This window comes from Manis pentadactyla, chromosome 4 (assembly GCF_030020395.1).
Source record: "Manis pentadactyla isolate mManPen7 chromosome 4, mManPen7.hap1, whole genome shotgun sequence".
Classification (NCBI taxonomy): Eukaryota; Metazoa; Chordata; class Mammalia; order Pholidota; family Manidae; genus Manis; species Manis pentadactyla.
This window is the reverse complement of record NC_080022.1, coordinates 7,000,586-7,027,362: the sequence shown is the minus strand read 5'-3', so window position 1 is coordinate 7,027,362 and position 26,777 is coordinate 7,000,586. Positions and strand designations below refer to the sequence as shown.

General features: G+C 44.8%; 1 protein-coding gene across 4 annotated transcripts in view; it reads left to right on the top strand.

Annotated features, from left to right (window-relative positions):
• The first annotated feature begins 5,768 nt into the window (after window positions 1-5,768).
• CLSTN1 (calsyntenin 1) overlaps window positions 5,769-26,777 on the top strand; it is a 74,477-nt gene continuing 53,468 nt past the window's right edge. For 2 of the 4 annotated variants that reach the window (XM_036925263.2, XM_036925261.2), the window contains exon 1: window positions 6,168-6,452. In XM_036925263.2, the coding sequence (XP_036781158.2) occupies window positions 6,368-6,452 (85 nt within the window). In that variant the 5' untranslated portion in view covers window positions 6,168-6,367. Of the gene's footprint in view, window positions 6,453-26,777 lie in introns of all 4 variants that reach the window. The other 2 variants (XM_036925260.2, XM_036925262.2) reach the window with 2 other exon arrangements.

Here is a 26,777-nt window from a genome sequence, read left to right as displayed (position 1 = left end):
CTGGGTCGGTCTTGGAAGGTTGTATTTTTCTGAAAGTTGTCCATTTCTTCTAGGTTATCCAGTTTGTTACCATATAATTTTTCCTAGTATTCTCTAATAATTCTTTGTATTTCTGTGGTGTCTGTCATGATTTTTCCTTTCTCATTTCTGATTTTGTGTGTAGATTCTCTTTTTTTCTTAATAAGTCTGGCTAGGGGATTATCTATTTTGTTTATTTTCTCAAAGAACCTGTTCTTAGTTTCATTGATTTTTTTCTATTGTTTTATTCTTCTTGATTTTATTTATTTCTTCTCTGATCTTTATTATGTCCCTCCTTCTGCTGACTTCGGGCCTCATTTGTTCTTTTTCCAGTTTCAATAATTGTGAATTTAGACTATTCATTTGGAACTGTACTTCCTTCATTCTCCTTATTTTTTAAACACTCTATCCTACAACCTCCCCCTGACATGCACCCCAAGCTGCTCATTCCAGGAAATAAGATGGAGGTACAGGCAGAATCCAAATTTGGTGCTGTTTCCTCTGAGCCCAAGGAGTGGCTGTGTTTCCTCTGAGGTGCTGGGGAAGCTGTGTGGGTTCTGCCTCGCCTTTCCTTCCATCCCAGCTCCTCCCTGGAGACCTTTCCATCTGGGTGATGTGTGCAGGCAGGGGCATCGCATTTGGCTGGCATGTTCTCAGAGGGACCACTTTGGCCCGTTACGTTGTGTGTGTGTGTAGCGCATTGCGTTTATCATTCGTGCCACAGAAGATAGCGGCCCCCTTCCCTCGGCCACACCCAGGAGCAGGTGGCTGCTGTGCCTCCCATGGCTGCCTGTCCTAAGAGGGGAGGGGAATGTGCTCCGTGCGACCTTTGTGCAGGAGTATAAGTAAAAAACCCAACCCTTGTCTCTCCTTTTGGAGGTGCAAAACCCTCAGGCCCCAACCTGATTCCCTGGAGACCAGGGGAGTGTTCCTTCCTAAGCTGGGGGTTTCTGCCCTGCCAGAGAGGCTTCAAGCCTTCTGGCCATGGATGGTAACAAACAGTACTGAGAGCTAATGTGAGTTGGCCCATCTATTCCTCACAGCCACCCCGTGAGGCAAGCACTGACTTATCTCTACTTTACAGATGGAGATGCTGAGATTGGAGCGATAAAGGACCTTACCCAAGGCCACAGAGGTAGAAAGCCACACAATTAGCAAAAAACACATAGAGGTTCTCTGCAGCACTCTCTGTAAATGCAAAAGCCTGGAAACAACCCATTAGGGGTGGGGAAATAGTCATCAGTAGGGGTATGATTGAAGAAGTGCCAGTATATCCACAGACTGGCCAACTCTCTCCTCACAACACTTTTGGGACCAAATGTGTGGGTTTCCACCCCAGGCAACTCGCTGATTCTCTGCAGACACCGACTAGGTGTCCTACAGTCAGTTCAGTTCTGACCCTACCTACAGTCATGCAGACCCCACAGGTTAAGGGCTCAGTCCCACACTGCCACCACCCCAGATGCCAGTCTCAGGTAGCAGGTCCTCAGGTTACCCACACTTCTGTCCAACTTGGCTACAATTCCAGGGGTTCCCATGACCCCCTCCTCAGCTTCAATAATTTTCCATAATGGCTCATAGAGCTCAGGGAAACACTTTACATAACACCAGTTTCTTGTAGAGGATATTATAAAGGACACAAATGTACAGCCAGAAAAAAATATAAAGGGCAGGATCTGGAAGGATGCTGAGTGCAGGAGGTGCTGTCCCTTCAGAGTTGGGGTGCACCACCCTCCTGGTGTGTGGAGGTGTTCACTGATGCTGAAGCTCTCTGCATTTGCTAGTTCAGGGATTCCTATGGAAGCTTCATCCCATAGGCATGACTGATCATTGACTCAACATCTGGGTTTCTTATCACAGCTTGGTCTTTGTGGTGACCAGTTCCTATCTAGGCGCAATCTGGGGGCCCACCATGAGTTGCCTCATTAGAACAAAAGATGCTCCTATCACCCAGGAAATTCCAAGGAACTTAGCAACTATATGCTAGGAACCAGGGACAAAGACCAAATGTCTATCTATTATATCACAATATCACACCACACAGGGGAATGCTACACAGCCGTGAAAACAAATGAAGACTATGTCTGCACACTGACATGGAGCCATCTCCATGATATTTCATTAGTAGGTGAAAAAAGCAAGATGCAGAACAGCAGGTATGACATGCTACTTTTTATCTAAGAAAGGGGAGAGAAACATTCAAAAATTTACTTGTTTAAAAAGAAAACCCCCAAACAGACAAAATGGTGATCCATAAGGGGAGGAGAGCACAGGACTGGAGCTAGGTTTTTCTGAGCACCTTGCTTTCTCCATTTGACTTTGGAACCATGTAACTAATATAACCAGGAAACAAAATTAAGTTGAAATTTAAAAAAAGGGAAAGAAGGGGATTGAGGTGGGCTTGAGCCCAGGTCTGACCACCAGGAGTCCCTGCTCCTTAGCACACATCCTTTTGCTACTCATGAATGGTCCTGTTTAACAGTAATGGAGTGACGCGGCCAGGCCTCTAGCAAGCAGAGATGTGGCCAGACTTCCCACCTCTGGAGCTCCAGGGGGACCCTGGTGGTGGTGCTGGGGGCTGTGGTTTGAGTCCTTTCCGGAGTGTGTAACAGGCGGCCCTCATCCAGAGTCACGCAGCCTTCTCCACGCAGCCCTGAAGTGGGCATGGTCCCAAGCCTGTGTCAGAGAGGGGTGCTGCACAGCTGCTCACCGCCCCCCCGCCTTCTGCCAGTGCTCCCCCAGGACATGCTGCGCCTGCTAACAGTCACAGCAGGCCCACCTGGGAATGCTGGCTTCCCCGCAAGGAGCTTTCCTGCAGGGGACCTTGCTTCACCTCTCAGCAACCCGTGACCTGGGAGTGAATGTCCCTGTGAGGAGCCCAAGGCTGGATGAGCCAGTACCGCCACCCGTGGCCTCCCACGGCTGGAGGGGGCCACAGCCTCCCGTCGGTGGTGGAGCAGGCTGGCTCCATGCTGTGGGAGCCTGCGCAGGGCTTTTCTTCGTATCTGGGGCATAATTTTGCACAGGGGCTTGAGTCACTGTTTTGGGTTTAGACATGAAGTTGAATCCCAAGAGTCCTTCTTTCTAGCAATGAGCTCTTCAGCAAAACGACATTTATCTCATCTGGAATGATCAAAGTACCTTCTGGAAAGGATTGCTGGAGGCATAAATGAGAAGTCACTTACAGGTAAAGAACTTACTACAGAGGCTGTTGTGATGAGCAAGGGTCATTTCAGAAGACACAGCAGCACCCTGGGAATTCTGTGTCCTCTTGACCAACTCACAGATGGTCAGATGTCCAAGTCTTCCTTGCACGTCCTTATCCTCTTGTCTCTGTCTGACTAAGGGTGGGCCGGGGTAGCATCTCATTTCCCGCTGCTCTGGGGCCCTGGTACAGCCGCTCCCCTCCGTGGATGGCTCAGCCCAGCTCAGCAAGGCTCCCCTCTGCTAACCTAAGTCTGGCTCCATCCCCATGTCACGGCCATTTTGAGGATTAACTAATCCATCACATGAAGACCTAGGCTATTGTCGGGCCAACCAGAAGCTGAGTTCACTGGTTTCTGAGACGCTTAAGTTGAGCTTTGCAGCTGGACTAACTCTCCTGTGGGCAAAATCTCAGTGTGTGCGGGTGGCACTGAGCTCACCAGCTGTCTGTCTGCCCACCTGCCGCTGGACCTTTTTGATCTGTTTTTTCAAGGAACGGTGAGGGTTAGAAGGTAAAGGGATCAGGATTCAAGACACCAAAGAGCTTTTGTTTGTGTTTCTAATAGAACTGAATACATTACATTTTCCTTCTTGGCATCAACCTATTGACTCAAGCAAGGTACACTTCTGAGATTTGTACTTTTCAGATTTTATGTTTTGTAAATCTCAAAGGTCCCTGGAGACCTATAGAGTATGATTTTTGCCCTTTGAGGTGTGATCTTCACAATGAAAAATGAACACAGTGATTCATTTGGCTCATCACTGAGTACTTATTGAGTACCTATTGTGTGCTCGCAGTATACAGGAGCTCAGAAGGCTCCTGAGGGAAAGAGGAACTACCCTGTGTTTGGACCTACTGTATACTACGCTCTGTGACGCACTTTAATTCTATCATCTCATTTAATTCTCACAACTCTAGGAAATAGGTATTGTTATCCCATTTCACAGGTGAGGAAAGAGACTCAAAGTTTTTTAATTTCTCCAAGGTTATTCATAGTAGCAACAGCCAGAATTTCCAGCCAGTGCCCTCAGATGGTACCATCTGTGTCCTTCCCACTAGAACACAGTAGGGAGGAGAAGAGAATGCAGTGGATTCATCAGAGAGCAGCACACATTAGCAGATTACCAGGTTCAGAGAAGGTGCAGGTAGGGGAAAAATGGCCTGATAGGAGGACTTCCTGAAAGAGGCAGCCCAGAGGTGTTCTGTAAGGACCTTAGACTCAAGGCAGAGGTAGGGAAGGGTGTGCTAGTGATGCAGGCTGTGGGCAGGAATGACGCGGAGCCCAGACAGTGGTGAGACAGCGGGCCCTGAGGTCATCTGGGCGGGGCCTGGGATTGGTGGGTAGGAAGCTAAGCAGAGCTGTCTGGACTCGATCAGAAGGCAGCAGGAAGCTCCTGGGAGCCGGGGAAGGATGGTAGGAACAGCAAGGCCGGGAGAGGATGACTCCGCAGTGCTGGCTGGAATCCAGCAGAGGGGCGAGGCCTGGAGAGGGCAGGGTCCAGGCATGTCTCGGGAGGGGTCCAGCCAAGGAGTCTAGTCCTCCCAGACCCAGGGAAAGGAGAGATAGTAGTCGTCAGGCTTCTATGGAGGATGCCTTTGAGGCACAAAGGACAAGGAAGGGCATATCCCTTACAATTTGAAACCCCGCAGGTCACGTCATGCCTCTGTCACCGCTGTTCAAGGTTTCTGTGGCCTGTGGGATCATCCTGGCATTCAAAGCACCTCACAGTCTAGCCTGAATCTACCTTCTCAGGCTCCTTGACCACTAATCTCCTAATTAAGTCCTGGGCTTTCCACAAACCCAGTGACTGGTACTCCTCCCAGCCCCCAAGGCCGCCCACCCTCCTCTGTCCACGCCAAGCTGGCGTCCGCAAAGCCCAGGAGCCAGGCAGACCCTCTCAGCAAATGTGGTCCTGACAATCACTGTGCAGTGAACCACCTTTGATAGATCAGCACAGGCTTGAATAATTAACATTGTCTTGACATTTAACTCTTGCTGTTGGTGTCTCTCCATGCCACTGCTCTGTCCGTGAAGGCTGATCTTTGTACAGTAGTTGTCTCAACTAGGGATGTCATTTCTCCTTTCTGCCTCAGTTTCCTCTTCTGCAAAATGGTGCTAATACTGACTCCTAAGGCACGCAGGAGCCCATCCTTGACTCAGTCCTTCTCCGGAGTGTGGTGGTCCTAGGGGCGGAGGCAGGGGCTGGGGGGCGGGGGCACCAGGACAGGAGGACGGGGGAGGATCCAAGCCCCTGCAGGGATCCTCCGGAGGGACCCTTCCTTCTTTATCCATTGGGACCTCTGCGTTTCTAGGGGACTTCAGTTTCACACCAACATCATCTAGAAAGGCACGCACAAGCCGCCTTCACAGAGCCCCGAACGGATTCCTTCGGCAAATGGAGGAACCTGGAGTTAACAGGCTCAGGACCGACGCCCGCGGCCGGCCGGCCCCCCGCCCAGGGCTGGAAACCTGGCAGCACGTGCTGCGCAGCCCCCGACTGTTGACAAAGCGCGTCTCGCCGACCCCCGCCCCCCGAACACCTTTCACGACCCCGGGGGCTCCCTCCCATCACCCCGACTGGCAGAGGAAGACTCCGAGGGGCCGGCAGCCGCGAGACCTGCCCGAGCGGCGCGGAGGGTCGGCGCCCGGGGGTGGGAGGCACCTCCCGTGAGGTCCGCACCGCTGGCGGGCGGGGCGGAGAGGGGGGCGCGGACGCAGGGCGGCCGCTCGGCTGGGGGCCCTCCCGGCTTCCCGAGAGCACCCCCCGGGCGCGGCCCCGCGGGCGCGCTCTGGGCTCGCGGCGGCCTGGAGGCGCGCGCCCCTGCCAGCCCGGCCGCCCGCCCGCGCGCTCCCGGCCGCGCGCCGCCGTCCTCCCCGCCTCCCTCCCCGCCCCCGGCCGGGTACCCCGCGGACCCGGGGAGCGCGCCGCCGCCATCTTAGTGGCTCTGCCGCCTGCAGCGGAGTGCTGCGCTCGCCGAGGGGAGGGCGCCCGCGGCCCAGCGCACGGCGGCGGCGGCTCCTCGGACCCCGGTGCCCGCCGCGGCGCGAAGCGGCCGACCCCGGGCCGCGAGAGCCCCGCTCGGCGCCCGCGCGCGCCCCTGCCGCTCCCGCCTCGGGCCGGCCGCGGCGCCGGAGCCCGAACGATGCTGCGCCGCCCCGCGCCCGCCCTGGCCGCCTGGCTGCTGCTGGCCGGGCTGCTGGGCGGCGGCGGGGGCCGGGCCGTGCGAGGTAAGCGTCGGGGCCGGGCCGGGCGCGGGGAGCCTGGGGAGCCGGGGTGCCGGGTGCGGGGAGCCTGGCTCGTGCGGACGGAGCAGCTGGATCCTAGCCGCCCCCACTGCGGCCCCGGGGTGGTGCGCGAGTTGAGGGGCCGTGCAGCCGGGTTCAAGGGTCGGCCCACCGCCCGGGCGGCAGTGCGGGCTGGGCTGTACGTGTGCGGTGTGCGGCCCAGAGGTGCAGCGGGCCGGGGGTGCGTGCACGGTGGTGTCCGGCTGTGCTTACATAAGAGCCCCCTCCTCCGCATCCCCTTCCGAGGTCCGGATGCTCTGCCGCGGCACGGCGGACACCGCAGCCTCGCTCCCCTGGCACCCTCCTTGGGCCCTTTAAACGGTGTCTGTTTTCAAACGAGCAGAGGCCGAAACTTCTCGCTTCCCTCCCACCTTTTCACCCAAAGGTGAAATTGTGATGAGGTTTACGACCGCGGTGTCGCCCCACATTAGAAATCTTCGCCTCCTCCGCCCCGACACAGGGGGCAGCTTTTCTGGGCGGTAATTTAGATCGTGCCAAGGACTTAGGTGGCCTCAGCAGAAACCCCTCTTTGATTCCTTAGGGCCCAAATGATTTTATGGTTACTTGGCAAAAAATATTTCTTACTGAATTGATTGTTTTGTTGTTTTAACCTTCATCCACTTAACCTTTTAAACCTTACATGCTGTCTGATACTGACTGATCTTGCCAATGAAAACCTTACGCATTGCAGATACATGCTTCTGAATGAATCTTGGAATCGTAAACATTTTCCTTGGCCTTCGAGATAAGCAATCTAGGTGTAGTCTGTAGAGGACTGGGATCTATTTTTCTGATTTTTTTTCTTTAATCAAAATTTTGGAGGGGAGGGTTGGTACAAGTCTAGATGAGACCGTCATATTTCAATTTAGCACGCCTTCTAAAAATACTAATTTTCTCTTAGTTGGCATGACATGGAGAGAATGGTGTTCACAAATTAAAGGGAAGAAGAGGCAAATGCATCTTTTGTTCTATGTTTCTTTCTTCACATCTTGGATGATAAACTTTGAATACTTCTTTCATTTCTAGCATTCTGGTGACCCTGTCAAATTCAGGTCTCAGTCACTAAGTATCTAATTGCTCTCACTTTGATTTTTAAAAGTTACATCAAGCTGAGTTTGGAATGTTCCTTCCAGATGTGCGGTGGAAGTCTGAAAGTTTATATATCCAAAAAAACTGTCAGTTTTGCTTCTGTTGGGGAAAACCCACACATTTAAAAAAATACATGCTTGGATTGGGTATTTTGGGAACAGTTAGAGTATATTTAGTTTAGTTAATGATAACATTTCTTGTTAAAATCCGTCTTTTCTTAAGCTTGGCTATTCACGTCTATTTGCTATTCATTATTGAATTACTTGGGTACTTAATTTCAGCTATCAAATATCATGGCGGACTAACAAATCTTACGTGAAAGACATGTTGAGTGCTTGAATCCTTTGTACTTGCTGACTTTCTCTAAGCTTTTCTTGGTATATCTATAATAATTAAGAATTCTTAGTCTTCAAAATAAAGACATCTTAAACACGTGTTATTCTGTTACATTTGTTTTTTTCAGCTAGCAAGTTAGAAAATGTCCTGTGAATATTACATGAGATGCTAATGAAATGAATTCATTTTGAGATGTTACAAATGAATTTTATATGTAAATATGCAATTTGTGGAGACACTGTGGGCTCATTTATAAAGATCATTTCAACTAATATCTGATTTCATTGCTACAAGACAGTGTGACGTGAACTGCTGTTCATATTCTGGCTGCCTCTAATCATCGTTAATGGGATAAAGGTCCCATTGTTTGCTGGAGAGAGTGTTAAGTTTTATAATATAATTGTATTTTGACTATTAATTTTGTGGAGAACCCTGAATTTCACTTCAGTTGTAGCTGTGGTTCTCAGAAAACATCAAGTAAGCCAAAGCATTAAGCACGCTCTTTGCTGCCCTCCTCCTGTCTCTAGTCAGTGAGTGGTGAGGAAATAGAAAATTGAAATAGAGAAAACAAGAAAGCTGATACGAATATTAAAAATAAATAAATAAATGAATGTAAATGAATGAATGAATGCAATCATGTGATGCATTTCAAAGCCAAATAAATAAGACTCAGTGTTACTTCCTGTTCTTCATGAGCCTTATCATCATCATCCTATTTGAAATTTTGTCTTTCCGAGTTCCCCGAACTCTCCTTCCCTGCCTCACTTTCTCTTTTCTCCATAGCAGTTAATCCCCTTCCAAACAGCCTTTGTTAGGATTTTGTTTATTGTCTGTCTCCCCTCACTCGGACCCACGTCCCCGTGATGGAAGGGTGTTCGTGCATTTTGTGGGCCCGTAAGTCGTGTCACCCACGCGCAGCAGCAGTAGGTACTCAGTATTTGTTGTGTGACTGGATGGACGACTATATTTCTGCTTAGGTACCGTGATATTTTTATGTCCTAATTTTTACCCGAGATAAATGTTATATGCTGAAAAAAGCATTACAGGCAAAGAGTATAAAGTTTAAATTCTGCAGTGTAGATATAACAGTTCCTTAGGTAATTTTTCAGGGATCCATTCTGTTGATTGCAGGGTTGGGGATATTAGATCATAAAAATCTGCAGCAGCTTTTGAGGGCTTGTATTTTTGTGGTGACCACTTTGAGTCAAATTTTAAAAAATACTGTGATTCTCAGCTTTTTTGTAAAGTGGTTTCTTAATTTGTCACCTTGTTTTTCAGAAACAGCTTTGAGGGAAAAGTCATTTGATATAGACTTCACTGTTATACTTAATCTAACACTTTTATTGCTGAAAGTAAATATCATTTATTTCACATAGGAGACTGATAACTGCTAAAGAAATGATAAAATATTAGTGGTTCTGAGTATTATCCAGTTTAAGAGCTATAACTCTGTTAACTAGAACCCTCAGTTAATTAAAATCCATCTTCTGGCTGCATACCATTTTTTTGGAGAAAAAACATAAAACCAGGTAGTTTTATAGGAATTCTTTTTCAAAAGAAAGTTTTAGGAGTTCATATCATATATTACATGTGTTGGTACTATTTAATTTTTGAGCCAAGAAAAGCAATTAATATTTCAGTTTTAGATGTGGGAACTGTGACTGATAAATGAAATTTTCATGAAATGCAGTAACATTATTTTTGCATTGAAATTAGAATGTATTGTAATGCTGTGACACGAGTTTCTGAAATTAGTTAAGTTTATAAAACCAACTCTTAAATGTCTAAAATGAGGAACCTGAGGGAATGTTAAAATTTTAAGACATGGATAAAAATGTATTGAATTGTGTTTATTTATTATTACAGGAAAATGTAATTTTTTAAATAGAATTTTAATTTGTAAGAAGTGAAACAAAATAGATCTTATTAACTTGAGAATTCCCAAAAGTCTATTTCTTGTGTATTCTGATTAATTGAGGTTTTAGATTATTATGTTTTTGAAAATATGTCTTGTATTTTCTTGATTTGGTAAGATCTTACCTTGATTTAGTAAGAGCAGAGGTACTTAAAGAAATGTGTCTTTTGTAAATGAAATTGAAGATACTGATTTGTTACAAAATACAGATTTTAGTAGAGCTTTAGGGACTATGGATTCAGAATTGGTGGAAATGATACATGATAGTGTTGAAACATCAAAAGTGACATTTTGACATGAGTAGAGACTGTGCAAGGGCAAGGGATGGTGACCCTTAAGCTTTGACAGTCTCCCTGCCTGTGTCAGGCTGATGCCGAGTCCATCTTTGCCATAGAGCTGCCACCACCAGGAATTGGGCTACTGCATCTGTTTGTGGCTGATTTGGTAGGTCCTTCCTCCCTTACATTTTAGGCATATTTTTGTTCTTTTTCTCATTTAGCTATAGGATGATATTATTAGATAAAAGTTTTTCAGCAGATCTGTTGGTAAGTCTCTTTTTAAACTTTCAGGTGAAGATTCAGTAACTTCAAAGGAACTGAATTTAGAACATCTTCAAAACCTTTAAAACACATCTGAAAGTTGACATTCTTCCATTCCAGAACCCCACTAGGTAGTAGGTGGTGGCGTAATAAAGGCAGACTCCTGTTTGTCTTTTTTACCTTTGGTCAGACATGAATATTATCCTTCAGTCATCTGTTGTGGACCAGTCTGATTCTCTTGCGACAAGAACTTCTATAGAGTCTGCAGCTTCTAAAGTCTACTTTGATCTGTACTTTTAAAAATATCATTGGTTAGGACGAAAGGTTTTGTTTTCCTACATCCAGTCTTTTTTATTTTTAAACAGCTTTATTGAACTATAATTCACATACCATAAAATTCACCCTTTTAAAGTACACAATTAAGTGATTTTAGTATATTCACAGTTATGCAACCATCACCACCAAAAAGACCCCATGGACCTCAGCTGTCACTCGCAATTCCCCTTTCATCCGTCCCCTGGCAACCACCAATCTACTTTCTGTCTCTGTGGATTTGCCTATTCTAGACATTTCATATCAGTGGAATCCTACAGTCTGTCGCCTTTTGTGAATAGCTTCTTTCACTTAGCATCATGTTTTCAAGGGTTCATCTATGTTATAGCATGTATCAGAACTTCATTCTTTTTTATGATGGAATAATATTTGCTATAGGCTTATGTTCCCTCCAAAATTCATGTGTTGAAGCCAAATGTCCAGTTTCAGGGGCTTTGGGGATGTGATTAGGTCGTGAGGGTGGAGCTCTCGTGGGTGGGCTTAGTGCCTTTATCAGAGACCTCGGACAGCTCCTTGCCCCTTCCGCCAGCTGAGGGCACAGCAACGAGATGGCTGTCTAAGAACCAAGTAGCAGGCTCTCAGCCGGACACTGAATTTGCTGGCACCTTTATCTTGGACTTCCCAGCCTCCAGAGCTGTGAGAAATAAATTTCTGTGTTTATAAGCCACTTGGTCCATGACACTTTGTTATAGAAGGTCAAGCAGACTGAGAAAATATTCTGTGGTATGGTTATACTGCATTTTGTTTATCCATTTTTTTCAGTTGATGGACATTGGGGTTGTTTCCACATTGTAGCTCCTGTGAATAATGCTGCTGTGACTGTGTGGGGTTTCTGTGTGGACTGAACTGGACTGTTGTCACTTCTCTTGGGTACCCTCCTAGGAGTGGAATTGCTGGGCCTTATGACTATGCTTAATGTTTTAAGAAATTGCTGAACTCTTTTCCAAAGTGGCTGCACCATCCTGCATTCACTCTTGACCTCTGTAATCACTCCCAGGAGCCTCTTTCTAATCAGTTACATATTTCACAGTTGTCTACATTTTCTTATAAGAGTTTTAAGTTGCTGATTTTTTTCCTGATCTAGGGAAAACTGGCATTTCATCCACCAACCCCTTCCTTTACCATTGGCTCCCATATAATTCCTACCCAGGACCTTGAGTTTGAGTGGAAAGGAACTTCAAAAGATCTGTCCTGTACCCTTGAGTAGCCTTCTCTGTAAGACAGACATTTCTTCACATGTCCCTGACAATTGATCGTTCAGCCGTGTACTTGCTAGTACACAAAGCAGCCCTCTTAAAAACATCATTATGAGACTTGAGTTGGTTTTCCTTAGGACTCAATCTTATTAGTCCTTCAGATCGTTGCCGGCATCCAGCCCGCAGCACTCTGCCCCCTCTCCTGGAAGGAGGGCTGAGAGCGTCTGCGGCCCAGTGTCCAGCCCCCAGGCCCTGGTTTCTGGCGGTGATCTGAGGGATGAGCTTGTACAGAGTGTAAGATAAATTCTAGCTGAAATAAGCAGGCGATGAGAGGCAACAAAGGGCCAGGCAGTTTATTTGAGCACAATTCCCGGTTTATGTTCCCGGGTCTGGCTAGTTACAGGCAGGGGAAGTCGCGCATAACTAGATAGGCGGGGAGATTTTATAAGCACAGGGAGGGGAGGGGGAAGTGGTCCATGCCAGGGGTATGTGGGGAACTTTTTATTGGCTCAGGGTCGAGTGATGGACAGCCAGAGGGTCTCCTCCTTCCAGATAGAGGGGGTCTGCATCCGGGGTTTGTCTGCAGGTCATGGGACTGGAATCCAAAAAGAGCTGTTCGTTCCTTCCCCATACGGCACAGAGCTACTTGGTGCTGTCTCTGCTCCGCCTGCATTGTCCTCGCCCTTCTCCCCCCAGTGCCTCCAGCCTTACACAGAGCTGCAGATGCCATGGCTGGGGGATCTGCTCCCAGTCGCAAGCAGAGCAAGTATCTTAAGTTCCAGGAGCAGGGTTTAACTTAATGAAGCGAAATGGAAGAAACAGTAAATTTCTAAAACACAACAACTAGTTTAGAAAATAACATTTCATTCATTACATTTTGTTTGGCCAATTAGCAAAAAAGTGTGCTTTGTAAAAGCAAATTATTTTGTCTGGTCCTTTGATTTTATTCTCAAATTAAATATTCATCATTTACCCTATCTTCAATTGTTGTATAAAACACTTAGAAATATGTCTTTAGATTCAAAGTAAAATTTTAAAACACAGTAAAAATAATGTCATCTTTGCTTAAATGCATACTTAAAGTGTAACAAAGATATATTCTGAGCTCTTCATAATGCTTAGGAATTTTTCATGTATAATATAGTACTTTCATTTTAAGGACCAAAGAAAAAAAAATGGAATGTCATAAACTTAAACTGAAGACACGTAAAACTTGAAAATGAATCCTATAAGGATGTCTGTTAAGTGGCTTTTAAGGAACATTATTCATTCCATCTGAAATGTAGAATCCAGTCTTAATTTTGCATATTTCACATGTAGTTAATAATGGATATTGGTGGGACCAGCTGTATGTAATATGTGGGTTCACGTGCAAAATCAAAGTGCAGGGCCCCTTTGTTCAATATTAAGAATTTCAAGATGGAACAGAGTATTAAACCAAGTGTGAGTCCCCGCACACCCAGCAAACCGGTCCTGTGTATTGCTAGACTTGTAGGCAGAGCACTGATAGGATGTGGGCCTGGCCCTGAGATTGTAGCCAGAGGCTTTGATCCTGTGGGCACCCTCTCAGATGAACCAGGTGATGCCCAGCCCTCCTCCCTCTGATGCTCCCTCCCTGGTGATACCCTTCCCACATTGGAAGACTTATTTTATTCTCTGGTGGCCTCAGGGTGGAGGCTGCAAGCTTTTCTCTGTCCCCCTGCACCTGGCAAAAGAGACTCTACAAGTTCACAGTAGACAATGAGCAAATTGGAGGTAGAGGCTAATTCAGGATTAGGGTCACTTGATTAGGGGGTTAAAGCCTTTGTGTCAAGCAGACTATATTTACCTTTAAAATGCCTTGACTAATTCTTGCCAGTTTCCTATTAGTTATGGAATTAGTAACAAGGATAGCAGGAATAATCAAAATTCTTGGATAATCCCTAATCTTTTTTTTCCATGCTTCTCAAGGTTTCAAGACTAAGTAGCAAAAATGCACTGGCTTGAATTGACTTTTCTCCCTAGGCCGCACTCACTCTGGGCTACATTATTAAAGGAACAGTGGGAGGATTAAAAGGTAGGCAGCAGCCCTTGTGGGTATTTGAACACCTCAGTTGCCAGTGCTGTGCTAATGGTAGGGTATCTGGATAATCCACAGCCTGGATTATGTAGCCCTGAATTGGCATGTTGCTGATCTTGCTTCTGAGTTGTTTGTCTGCCCATGATTCCTGAAAAAAGGCATTTTCATTTGGCAAGAGTTAAAGAAGTCTGGGTCCAAGTGTATGAAGCCACCTCTTGCTTAATTCAAAGAAGCAACTAAAAAGCATCGTCTAAATAATCAAAGCCTAGAATAGAAAAATGACTTAAATGCTCTATATATGAAATGACATTTCTCAAATCTTTTCTCACTGGATGAACATGTACCAATGGGATAATTTCATAACTTCTTCTTCCCCCTGATGGTGACTTTAATTAGTAACAATTGTACTTTAATATTTGATGTTTCAGATAGTTCATAAATGCCAGGGATTAATATATATTTGCTGATTATTCAGTTGATAAAGTTGATTAACTATTTTTTTTCAAAATTATTCTGCTTATTTTTGAAAGGTTTGAGATTTTTACCACTACTTTAAAAAAGTAATGAACACATAATGCAAGTATGGCTTCATTTTTTTTTTTCCCTGTTAAATGTACGTTCGTGTGGTTGCCAGAGCTGATGGACAGCGAAGGCGGGGACAATGAGAAAGCAAATATGGGCCACTTAGACCAGGTTTGGGTTGTTTAGGGCCCAAGGAAGAAGCCTTCAAGGGTTTCCTGGTGTCTTCTATTTTATCTAGGAACTCAGTGGTTTGGGAGAGCAGATAGGGATTTGGGGCAAAAGCATTGTGTTGGAATAGAGCATTCCTCACAGTAACTTCTAATTTTTTTGGAAACCCAAGCACATACTGGTAAACTGAGGCAAGCTGGTGCCATGGGCAGTAGTGGGTCCCTGGCACCCAAGAAACCTCTCACAGTGGCTAGCAAAAGTTAGTCCATGTCGAGTGCTGGTCAGATTGAGAACTTTTCTCTTGAATATTCTGGCACATTTTATTTCTCCCTTCTCGGCTTAGATCTTTTGGGTGAACTCACCTCTACCTGAAGTTCCTCGACTACTTCAGCTCTCTGCTGTCTTCTAGTGACTGTTTGCCAACCACCTTAGCCTCGCTTTGGCTTCATGTGTTTTTTCCTGGGACCCATTATTTCTGATGCCCAGAGGACCTGAAAAGACAATTATATAGATGTATTAGGGATTCAAGCTGGAACTCAAATTGTCATTTACCCTGAAAACATTGTTATAAACTGCATGAGCCCTAAAAGTGATTGTCAGAAACCTACTTAACGCATAACAAGGGAGAATCAGGGAAATTTGCACTAGAACGGCACACATACCATTATGATATTAATTAATACATAAACAGACAATAAAGTGCTAGTTAAGATTTTGTAGTAAGTCGGTCTTGAGGGGGTAGAGTAGCTCTGGAAGATTTTGTAGGAGTGGAGCCGTGGGTGGTCACTCCTTGGCGCACAGCTGGAATGAAGACTAAAGAGAAAGGTGGCGAAGGAGGGAGGATCCCAGTGGCTTCTAAGTGACCCAGCCTGTGGGATGAAAAGGAGGGAATGTGACCTGTTCATTGTGATCTTGACAAGGAAAAAAGGACACAGCATGGAGGAGACATGGTGGCCAACCAGCCCCAAGGTGCCCCAGGGGGCAGCGTGGCCCTGGGGGCGCTGAGTGCCGGGCCCCCTGCGTGCAGCAGGCCTTCCACCATTGCTTGGCGTGGGAGCTGCCGGGAGCTGCCCTTATGTGCAGGCATCCCTTGCAGAGGATTCTTCCTCGTGCGCACCCCCTAAAGGAATGACTTACGATCAAATAATGTTTCTCATTAAGGAAAATTTTACTTGAGAATTGCTATTTTAAATCACTTACTGCGTTTTCCAAGTTCCTTTATCTATAGGAGGTGAATCTTCTCCTTTGTAGAGTTATTTTAATAAAGCAAATGCAAAAAATGTACTTTACTTAATTCCAGATATTCTTGATTAGATTTGTGTGTGTAATTTACTGGAAGTCATCCCTTCTAAAGAATGGTGACATAGTGACTTTTAATGGCAATGATAAAGCCCCAGGCCTCCTCTTCAAATATCTCTATAGGGTGAGAAGAGGTGGATGGCTAAGCAGTGTTTCCCCTAAGTGTGCGTTACGTGATTGCCTAAGTTTGGGAAGTGCTGTTAGGCTGGTTTCATTACTGCCGGACATCTCCCAGCCTTCAGTGTCGTGGGGGTGGGAATCAGGATTTATCCGACTAACTTAACCATGGCCTCTGTGCCATTGGACACATTTGGGAAGTGCTGCTCCAGTTCTTCCCCACCTCCTTACTGTAGAAAAAGAAAATACAATTTAGTGCAAAAAAAGAATAAGTTAAAATGACCTGAAATACTGCCTCTCTGAGATCATTAGTCTTAGCACTCTTGTGTATATCTCTAGGGTTTTTTTTTCCTTGTAAAAATTTTATATAGTCAACATTTTACACAAAATGAGTTAATTTATACAGTGTTTTGTAACTTTCTCAGTGTCATTCATTAAACATTTGTCTAGGGTTCTGTGGCCATCATCCATTCGAGGGGTTTGGTAGGATCTGTTTAATCCTGTAGGTTCCCAGACTGGTCTCAGGACCTCAGAGAGCTTGTGTTTATGTGGGTTTATCGATCAATATTTACTCTTAGAACTTAAGCTTGGAACCTGCTTGAAATACTTTATTACTAATTTATTGAAAATACCAATTATAGATCCATTACATGGCAACATACATAGATTTTTTAATTGAAGTATCATTGATAAACAATCTTATGTTGGTTTCAAATGTACAACACAGTGGCTCAACATTGACCCATATTATTAAACCCTCACCCCCTCAGTGTGGTTACTATCTATCAATGTTGGAAGACCATGGCAACATATTTTTAATGAAAAATAAGTGTGTTTTCCAAAACAGAAAACAATTTAGTAAGAACACCAGCATTGTTTTACATTTTTGTTAATCTCCTTAATGTGGGTTTGAGACAAGGCAGTGGGATTCTGCATTCCAACCCACTGTTAGCTGTTTGGTTAAAGTAGATGAAGCAAATTTGGCCTCGCACAGACGGTAGCTAGAGGAAGGAGGGCCTGTGGACTGCCTGAGAGAGACCTCAGTTCACACTGGTAGCTGCTGCTTTAAGGCAGTGGTTGATGTCAAAACAAAACTGGGGGATATGTCACCAGTAATTTGCTTCTAAATAACCACTGACGTAGCAAAGCTTGCAAATTTTTACTTGAAAAAAAAAAACAAACCAAGGTTAATTCAACTTATTCCTGTAATCATGTTGTTCCCTTGCTAACACTGTCACTTGCTTTCTTGAGTGTAGAAGACGAGGGCGCGGCCACAGCGCTCGGGCCTGGGTCCGCCCAGAGTGCCCGGCACATCCGGCTGCCACCCCGTGAGGGGCCAGGTGGGTAGCGGTCCGTACCCCGCATGTGTGGGGCCGGGATCTCCTGTGCCTCGGGGTCTTCACTTTGGCTTTCTGTTTAATTTTACTATAGGACACATTTTTAATGAGGGAGAAGGCAAAACTAGGTAAAAAAGTATAAAAGTATAAGTAGACATTAAAATCAGGTTCATTTGGGCTTTTTCTTTAGTTGTATACACGCTTACCTTAGTATTTTCTGTAGAATGATAAAAAAAAATACATCAATCTTTTTTTTCTTGAAGTTCAGTACTTAAACAGGAAGATTACTGTCTGTTTTCCCCACTTGATGGCCCTTTTGAGACCTTTAATTGGCTGATTTTATTGTAAAAACACTTTTTGTAACTACCACAATGAAAGATGTCTGTACTGCTGTTGGCTTTATTCTCCTGAAAAGTTTTCTGGAGTTTTCTCAGAATCTGGAATAAGTTGTGCGTGGGCGTGTGCCTGTCCTGTTTGTCTCAGTGGGGAGTGGTTGCTTGATTGTTTTGGCATTGCCCTTGATCACTAGTGATCTAATAGTTGGCTATACTACATGCCATAAATCCACTTTCCCCTTGAGAGGTCATCTCATCCTTCAGCCCTTCTACGATAAAGTCCCTTACTTTTAAAAGTCTGGCAATTTGTCTTCCCACTTAAATAATCTCAGGTTACCTGCATATCATTGCATTAGAACATTAAGTACTTTTTAAAACCCTGGTGATTAAAAAAAATCTCATCCATCTAAAAAACAAGCTTCTGAATTACATGGCTAGAATTCTAGAAATGGAAAAGATTTTAGAAATCACTTAGCTCAGTCAGCCCATTTTATCAAAGAGGAAACAAGTAAAGTTGTTATTATTGTCAGTGTGATATTTTTATAGCTCAGAATATGAGATGTAAGAATATAGGGGAGAGTGTCTCTAATGCTGTTTCTCTCTGTAATAAAGAATACTCAGGAAGCATATATTTGAGTGACTTGTTATGAACCCTTCATGTGCCGTCTCTTTGTGCTTCTCTCAGTCTTCGCCTCACCTATTTGGGTGCTCTGCTGCTGGGTGCATACAAATATGCCTGACATTTTTTTCTTTAAAGCAATGAAAGTGATTTATTGGCTGATAGAACTAAAAAGTCCAAGATAGGGATAGGCTTCAGGGTTGGTTTGATTTAATACTTCAACCGTGTCATCAGAGACCTGGATTCTTTTACCTTCCTCCGCTCTGCCTTCGTTCCTGTCAGTGCTGTTCCAAACCTGGCTTCTGTCGGTGACAAAATGAATACCAAATTCCAAGTTTCATATCCATATGCCACCCTGCCCAGAAGGGGAGGAGAGTGTGTCCCTTCTGGTGGGTCTTTAGAAAGCTTCCTTCCTAGAAGTTCCACTACTATAAAGGACACACTGCATGTCACTGGACAGAATTAGTGGGGGGAGGAGACATGACTTGGTCTCAGTCTGTTAGCAAACTCGTGCTCTTGGACTGTCGGTGTCACCAGTGCTTCCCAGCCTCCTCTTCCCCACTTAGGTGGACAGGATGGCTAGGGTGGGCTGGAGTCAGGTATTTCCCCTCTTCCAGGTACATTAGGCTGATAAAATAATTTATCCTGAGGTCAGGCCCTGCTAAGAGGGACAGAATGCTCTGCCATAGATCTAAATGGTTACTTCCCCCGACCCCCTCACCATGTGGGAAGGTCAAGGGGATTTTTCTCCTGTATTCACTGTGAGGCTCTGGTAGAGTTCCTGGAGGTAAAACTAACAAAAATGTGGGGTCCTCCCAATAACAGGGCCTTTTTTTTTTTTCCCATGTTCATTTTTTATTGTAAAAAATGTAAGCATATACCAAAGTGGGCAGAATATGATAGCCCATCTCTATGTCCCTATCAGCCAGCTCCCACGGTGACCAGCTCACAGCCAGTCCTGCTTTGCCTGCATCCCCGCCCACTCCCCTATGCCCCCTCCTGGTATTATTTTGAGGCATATCTCAGACATCATACTCTCCACAAATGCCAGGACCCCCCTTGTCTAATTGGGTTTTTTTAACCATCAGCCTTGTCCACGCTGAGCCTCTAACAGTGCATCAGTTCCAGCTCAGGTTTTCCTACCCGGACACTGGTTCCTGGGGCTTCTGCTCAGGTCAATGTGATTCTCTCTCTCTGTAGTCCTGTCTTTACAGTTTTTGGGGCAGAGGTTTGCCCTCTGACCTCACTTCACTGTTGAATCAGAGAGGAGTTGTTGATGTTTCAGTTTGTTCAGATTTTTGCTTGTTAGGATGGAGTGGTGACTTCTAAGCTCCTTAACATGCTGGATCAGAAACCAGAAGTTCTCAACGTAACATTTTATAATGTACAATTACTGCGTACATTCATGACATTTAGTACATTCACAGTGTTGCACAACCATCTCCACCTAGTTCCAAAACATTTTCATCTCCCCAAAAGGAAACCTCATGCCCATTAAAGTCTCTTCTCCCCTGAGTCCCTGGCAACCACTAATCTGCTTTCTTTCTCTGGATTTAATTATATCAGATATTTTATTTAAATGGAATCGTTCATACAAAAGTATGTGACTTTTATGTCTATCTTCTTTTACTTAGCATCTTGTTGTTGAGGTTCATCATGCTGTAGTATATATCAGAACCTCATTCCTTCTTCATGGCCAAATACTCCATTGTATGGATAGACCACATTTTGTTTATCCATTCATCTGTCAATGGGCTTTTGGGTCATTTCTGTTAGCTATTATGAATAGTGCTGCTGTGAGTATTCATGTTTGAGTATCTGTTTTCAGTTCTTTTGGGTGTATATCTAGGAGTGGAATTAATGGGTCATATGGTAATTCTGTTTAACTTACCGAGGAGGCACCAAACAGTGGCTGACCCATTTTGCACTGCCACCCGTCCCCTTCACACACCAACTTCTTACATTTCAAAGTGAAGCATCATCTGTTACTTTAACTGTTCTTCATGTGACTTAGCTTCCAAAATCCCTGCCAGCCTGCTGAGTTTTTTACTTGGGCATTCCATGGTGTGGCTGCTGTGTCTCAGATGAGCAGGGGGTTTAGTCAGGTCCCGTGTGCAGGAGCAGAGTTGGAGTGGCATGGGGTTAAGCACACCCTGTCTATGCTTTTCAAAACCTTGCCACACCGACTTATTTAACCCAGACCCCCAAGTCCCTCCCCAACGCTGGTATTGAACTATGCATCTCATCGTCTAACCTGATGCTTTTTTTAGTGCTAGTTTTCTTTATTAAAGTAGCACTGATATACAGTCTTATGTTGGTTTCAAATACACGACACAGTGGTTCAGCATCCACCCATATTATCAAGTCCCCACCCCCTCCAGTGCAGTCACCATCCATCAGCATAGTAAGAGGTTATAGAGTCATTAACTGTATTCTTTGTGCTGTACTAGCATCCCCGTGACCAGCCCGTATTTTTGTGATTGTGAATTTTCGTGCCCTTTAATCCCCTTCCCCCAGCCCCTCCCCCTTGGTAACCACTAGTCCCTTCCTGGTGTCTGTGAGTCCACTTAGTGCCAGCTTTTATGTGTTGTCTTGCCGCACGTGACCTTCCACTTCATTCTGTCAAGTGATTTTTAACCCTGGCTCTGCATTCTGTCTTTTCATTCTAGCCTCATGTCCTTCTCAGATTTGATGTAAATGTTTAAGACCTGCAACCACATACGAGCCTCTGAAAGGTCACAAGAGACTGTTCTAGGTTTCCCACAGGTTCATTACTCAGTGGCCTTTGGGGTGATTATTAACCCTACTGCAGGTTCAGCCGTCTTTCTCTCCATCCACTTTCCATTTTTCTGTCTTGCTCTCAGTCACAGGAAATGAGGCGAGGCCCCGTCAGTGCGTGTCAAGCGCGCGATGCACTATTCTGAGAGCCCCAAGGGTGCTGGGGCGGCTCAGGGGGGGCCGGCTAGCCAGTGATTCCGCAGCGTCTCACTGAGTAAAGAGAGAGTGACTGCATAGAGGGGGTGGGGATTTCATAATGTGGGTAACTGTTGAACCACTGTGCTGTATATCTGAAACCAACATAAGATTGTATGTTAATGGTACTTTAATAAAAATGAGTTGTGGTTAAGTAAAGCTTTTCTTGAGGTGGTTGGCGCTTCAGAAATGGTGACCAGTGTTACTCTCCCTGAGACTTCCTAATAACCCTCTCAAAAGAGAAAATGTTCAGGTGACTTGTTCTTGTGAATGATGTTACCAGCTATTTGTGATTTTCTTTCCTCCTTTAAAGGCACAAAAACAGATCTAGGATTTTGTCTGTAATCAGTGTCAAAACTCATCAAAATTATAGTTTAAAATGTTCATCTTCTTCCCATTTTGAGAACTCAGGTATTAAATGCTTTGCACGTTCCTTAAAGAGCAAGTGTAGTGTAGGTTAGCAATTTTATCTGTAGGTTTTCTCAGTGTCCTGGATTGTAAAACACCCAAAATGACTTGGGGGGCTATGTGCTTTTCTTCCGCCTCCATGTCTCCCTCAGTCTTGGATTTCAGCTCTCTCATCATTACACTGATTCTGCTCTTCCTAATGTAAACGTGCTTCCTGAGGGACTCAGTGCAAAAATAAGACTGAGTTTTTTTGTTGTCTGTGCTCACTGTGAACATGTGGCATTTATTTTATAGATAATGTAAGAATTCTTTGTATAAACATTTATCTTGCTCTCATTAGTATTGTACGAATGTTAAGTAACAACAGAGCAAGGAGCAGGGAGGCAGTGGCAGGATCTTGATTTTTCTGACGCTGTCATGTGTTTGTCGGGCAGGACCGACGACAGTACTTTGGGCAGCAGCTGTTAAGAACTTTGCATTGATAGTGAATGCCATCAAGTCATGAATATTGGGTGGCCTTTTCTGAACTATACGCGATAAAGTTTTCCATTGTGTCTGAAGGTCAAGAGACTAAAAAAACTACACAGAACTTGGAAATTACCACCGGACTATTATGTTACAACTCAGGACGGCACCCTGTCCTCTCTGAATCCAAGGCAAAAAATGTGATAACGGCACACCTGGCCTATATTTCCTGGTAACATTGCAAAATGGGAAATTTAAGGAAATCATAGCATGTAGTTTGTTGTATAACTACATTTCTGATGGACTTCAACAACTTGAAGTGTTCTAATCATGCTTCAGTGGTGGATTTGTTGCTGCTGGGCTGTATCTCTAGTTCTGTAGGAAACTAAAGACATACACAGTCTGAATACTTTCCATGCATAAAAGATAGGAACTGAGAGACTTTAAAGGGCTCTGTTCCAAAAACGTTTGCCTCCATTTCTTACCTTAGTTTCTACTTTTATATTAAATCATTGCAGTTCTTTGCCAAATGCAAGTGTGGGTACCTTATGTCACTATCATCAATTAGCACCCAACTCAAATCAGTTTCTCAGACTAGCTGTTCACAGTTAGCAGGATTGTGAAGACATGGAAAATTGGAGCAGGTAATTTTGGTTTAGGGCAAATGAAGAGGCCAGAAAAATCTGGAAGTATATACTGATGGGGGTGTGGGAACAGGTGTCGACGTTGGGAACCCTGGCCTGCCAGGGAGCCTTAGGAGGCAGGTGGTGGTGTGTGTAGAAAAGCAGTGGAGTGACCCTGAAGACAGAGCTCAGAACTTTGCTTTGCCTGTGAGAAGTGCTGTATGTTAATTATGTTTGGGAGAATTAATAGCTATACATGAGATGATTTTGCTAAAGAGGGGGCTCTTGTGCTAAAGCCAGGCCATAGCTGGTACCGGGTATGAGTAAGTGTCGTAAAGTCCCTACCAGAATACCTCTGGGGGTGTTTGTGCAGAGGTCAAGAAAGCATTTAAGAGAGCAAAAGTGACAATCGCGTTTCTCTTACAAGAGCGTTCTCTAAATGCCTCTCTTCATGGGCCTTCTGTGACACGTTTGTTCATTGTTGCGACTAGTCGGAACCGCCTAGGGAATGTTCTATTCCAGACGTGCCCAGCCCCAGGTCAGGCGCCTGGCGCAGCCTCCAGGGTGCGGCCTGGGAGGTGTGGCCGACGGATGTCGGGAGGCCTCTGCTTCACAGCCTGGTCTGACCACTGCCGTGGGCGGCCCAGGGAAGCCTGGCCTTTGCTCTCCGGTGTGGTCTGCTCGCCTCTGTCAGGAATCTGATTTTAATAAGTGAAGTCTCTCCAGTTTCCCACCTCCACTTGCTGCTTAGCGAAGAGCATCTGGATGAGGAAGACACAGTCTCTAGCTCCTTCCATTCCCCGTCTACCCCCTTCTCCCTCCTCACAAAACTAGTTGTGAAATATGGTTGCTCGGGATTCATACATAAATAGCCACCACTTGAGGGAACAGCTTGAGAAAAACTCATAGAACCCTCCGGACCTGACCCTGGTGCCCATCCGTGTTGGTCAGAGAGGACCCCCAGTTCCTGGGGGTGCCAGCCTGCAAACGATGCTTTTCTTTAGGGCCCCCTCTGGGGTATTGTGGGATTTGGGACAGGTGCCTCCTCTGTTCCCTGAGATACCATAGCAAACGGCAGGGCTTCTGCACCAGGGCTGGGTCTTGGGTCCTGGTCAGGCAGCAAGGATGGCTGCAGGGTATTGATTCCCAGGACGCAAGAGGAATCCTGTGGCTCCAGGAGCGCTTCCCCCTGGACCCCTCCCAACTTCACAGCCAGATCCTGAGAGAGACCCCTGATTGCCCGTAAGGAAGTTGTCCATTTCCCTTGGACGTCACCTTTGGAACTTCTGGATGGAAGGGTGATGCAAGAGCTTTTGCCTTTGGAAACTTTGTGGCAGGACACGAGGTTCCCATACCAGAGCAGCTGCCACGGCATATTCGAGCACTAAAGAGGGGCCGTCTGTTAGTAGGTGAGATGCTAGTTGGTGACGCTCAGGCTGAAGTAAGTATGGAATGCAGACATTACTGTTAGGCTTGCTGGTTGGCTGGGGTTGGTGCCTGGTGTAGTAATTTTAGGTGGGAAATCTTAATATTGAGTAAAGCAAAATTGGATTAGACAAGTAGTTGATTTCTGTGCTTGACACTAGTGAAATATTTTCATTTGCTTACTAGAAAAGTTTGTGAATGTGGTATTAAGTTACTTTGGAAATTCTAATACAACTTTTTAGGAAAATCTGACTGGTAGAAAAATGAGATAATAGGTAACTGAGAGGTAGCCTCTCTACATGTAAACATGAACAATTTTTGTTGGAGACCTCTTTAAAATACACACATTTTCCTGATAATACCAAGATGTGCCAACTATCCCTGATGGTGTAGAATCAGTTGTTATACTGTGCTGTAGATGGGCATGTACATGGCACACATCCTCACAGACCCCTCCGTAGAATGTACCTGCAACTTGTTTAAAGAAAGACATTCTTGTATTGTCCATATGTCCCTCTGATCTGTCCATCCATCCATCTTGTTTCCTCTTCATCTTTCTCAGAACAGTGATGTAAGAATGTAATTAGGTGACCTCCTGAGTAGTGTAGCAAAGATGTCCATCAGTAAAATTAATTAGGGGAGCAAGATGGGAAGCAACCCTCTTGGAAATTGTTATTTTAAAAATAAAGCATGATGTTTCTGTCTTTACTATCAAAGCATAGTCTGTCATTTCAGCTTCAAAGTAACTTCTTTGTTACTTTTTTCCAACCTTTTTGTGTCACTAGCCTTTAAACCCTTTAAAAATGCAGCAACAATGTCGCACCTTATTTGTTCCTCTCTGGTCTGTTTGCTGGGGAGGCACGTGAGGAAGTCTCCAGTGAACTGTCAAGGAAGACCATCCGTAGAGGTAAAATTTGAGAACCCTGAGCATAAAAGAAAACATAGTTTTATGATTTGATTTCTGGATGCATTGAGGTGCTAGATGAAGGTGCCGGATTTCTTAGGGTCAGTTAATAGAGGTTTCACTATTTTGGAATAGTGATTCTTAGCCTGGACTGGTTTCAGCAGGTATCTGAAGCCCCTGAAACCTCGTGCCAAGTGTTTTGTTGTTTTTTAATTTTTTCCTTGGGAAGGGGCTTCGTGGCTTCCATCAGGTTCTCGCTGCCACTTCAGCAACAGAGCTCCAATTTGTCTTCAGGTTTGAGGATGCTATATTTAAGCCTGATTTAATATCAGAAGCATTAAATCCCACTTGGCCTTTTTAAATTATTATTATTAAGGTATCATTGATATACACTCTTATGAAGGCTTCACAAGATAAACAATGTGGTTATTACATTCACCCTTATTATCGAGTACCCCCCTACCCCATTGCAGTCACTGTCCATCAGCATAGTAAGATGCCACAGAGTCCCTGTTTGTCTTCTCTGAGCTACACTGTCTTCCCGGTGATGCCACACACACCATGTGCACCAATCATGATACCCCACAATCCCCTTCTCCCTCCCTCCCCACCTGCCCTCCCCCACCCCTCCCCTTTGATAACCGCTAGTCCCTTCTTGGAGTCTGTAAGTCTTACTATTTTGTTCCTTCAGTTTTGCTTTGTTGTTATACTCCACAAATGAGGGAAATCATTTGGTAGTTGTCTTTCTCCGCCTGGCTTATTTCACTGAGCATAATACCCTCCAGCTCCGTCCATATTGTTGCAAATGGTAGGATTTGTTTCTTTCTTCTGGCTGAATAATATTCCATTGTGTATATGTACCACCTCTTCTTTATCCATTCATCTTCTGATGGACACTTAGGTTGCTTCCGTATCTTAGCTATTGTAAATAGTGCTGTGATAAACATAGGGGTGCATATGTCTTTTTGAATCTGAGAAGTGGTTTTCTTTAGGTAAATTCCTAGGAGTGGAGTTCCCGGGTCAAATGGTATTTCTATTTTTAGTTTTTTGAGGAACCTCCATATTGCTGTCCACAATGGTTGAACTAATGTACATTCCCACCAGCAGTGTAGGAGGGTTCCCCTTTTGCTGCCTTTTTTTTTTTAATCCTAATTTTTAAAAGCACATTTGAGATCATCACACCCTGATTTCTCAAAAATAGCATTGCGACTGCTGCTGTCTCTTGCCTAATTTTGTAGCTGTTTGTCTTAGAAAATCAGTCTTACTGGTAAGCAAAATTGAGTACACAAAGTGCCTAGGATGTAATTGGTGCTCAGTGTATACATGTTATATTTGATATTGAGTATGCAAAACTGGATATATTTAAGCTGGTAGAATTTTTAGGTCAAAAAGTGAATTGAAATATATTATTGATGAAACATTTTTTAAATGACACTCCCAGAAAAGCTGTTGTAAAATGTTCTCAGTAAAGTATTAGCAGATCAAATCCAACAATATATAAAAATAATTAATTCACCATGTAAGAACTTATTCACTATGTAAGACCTTGTTCACCATGTAAGAACTTGTTTGTTATGCTTCAGAAGATTGGAGACTGTTGAGATAT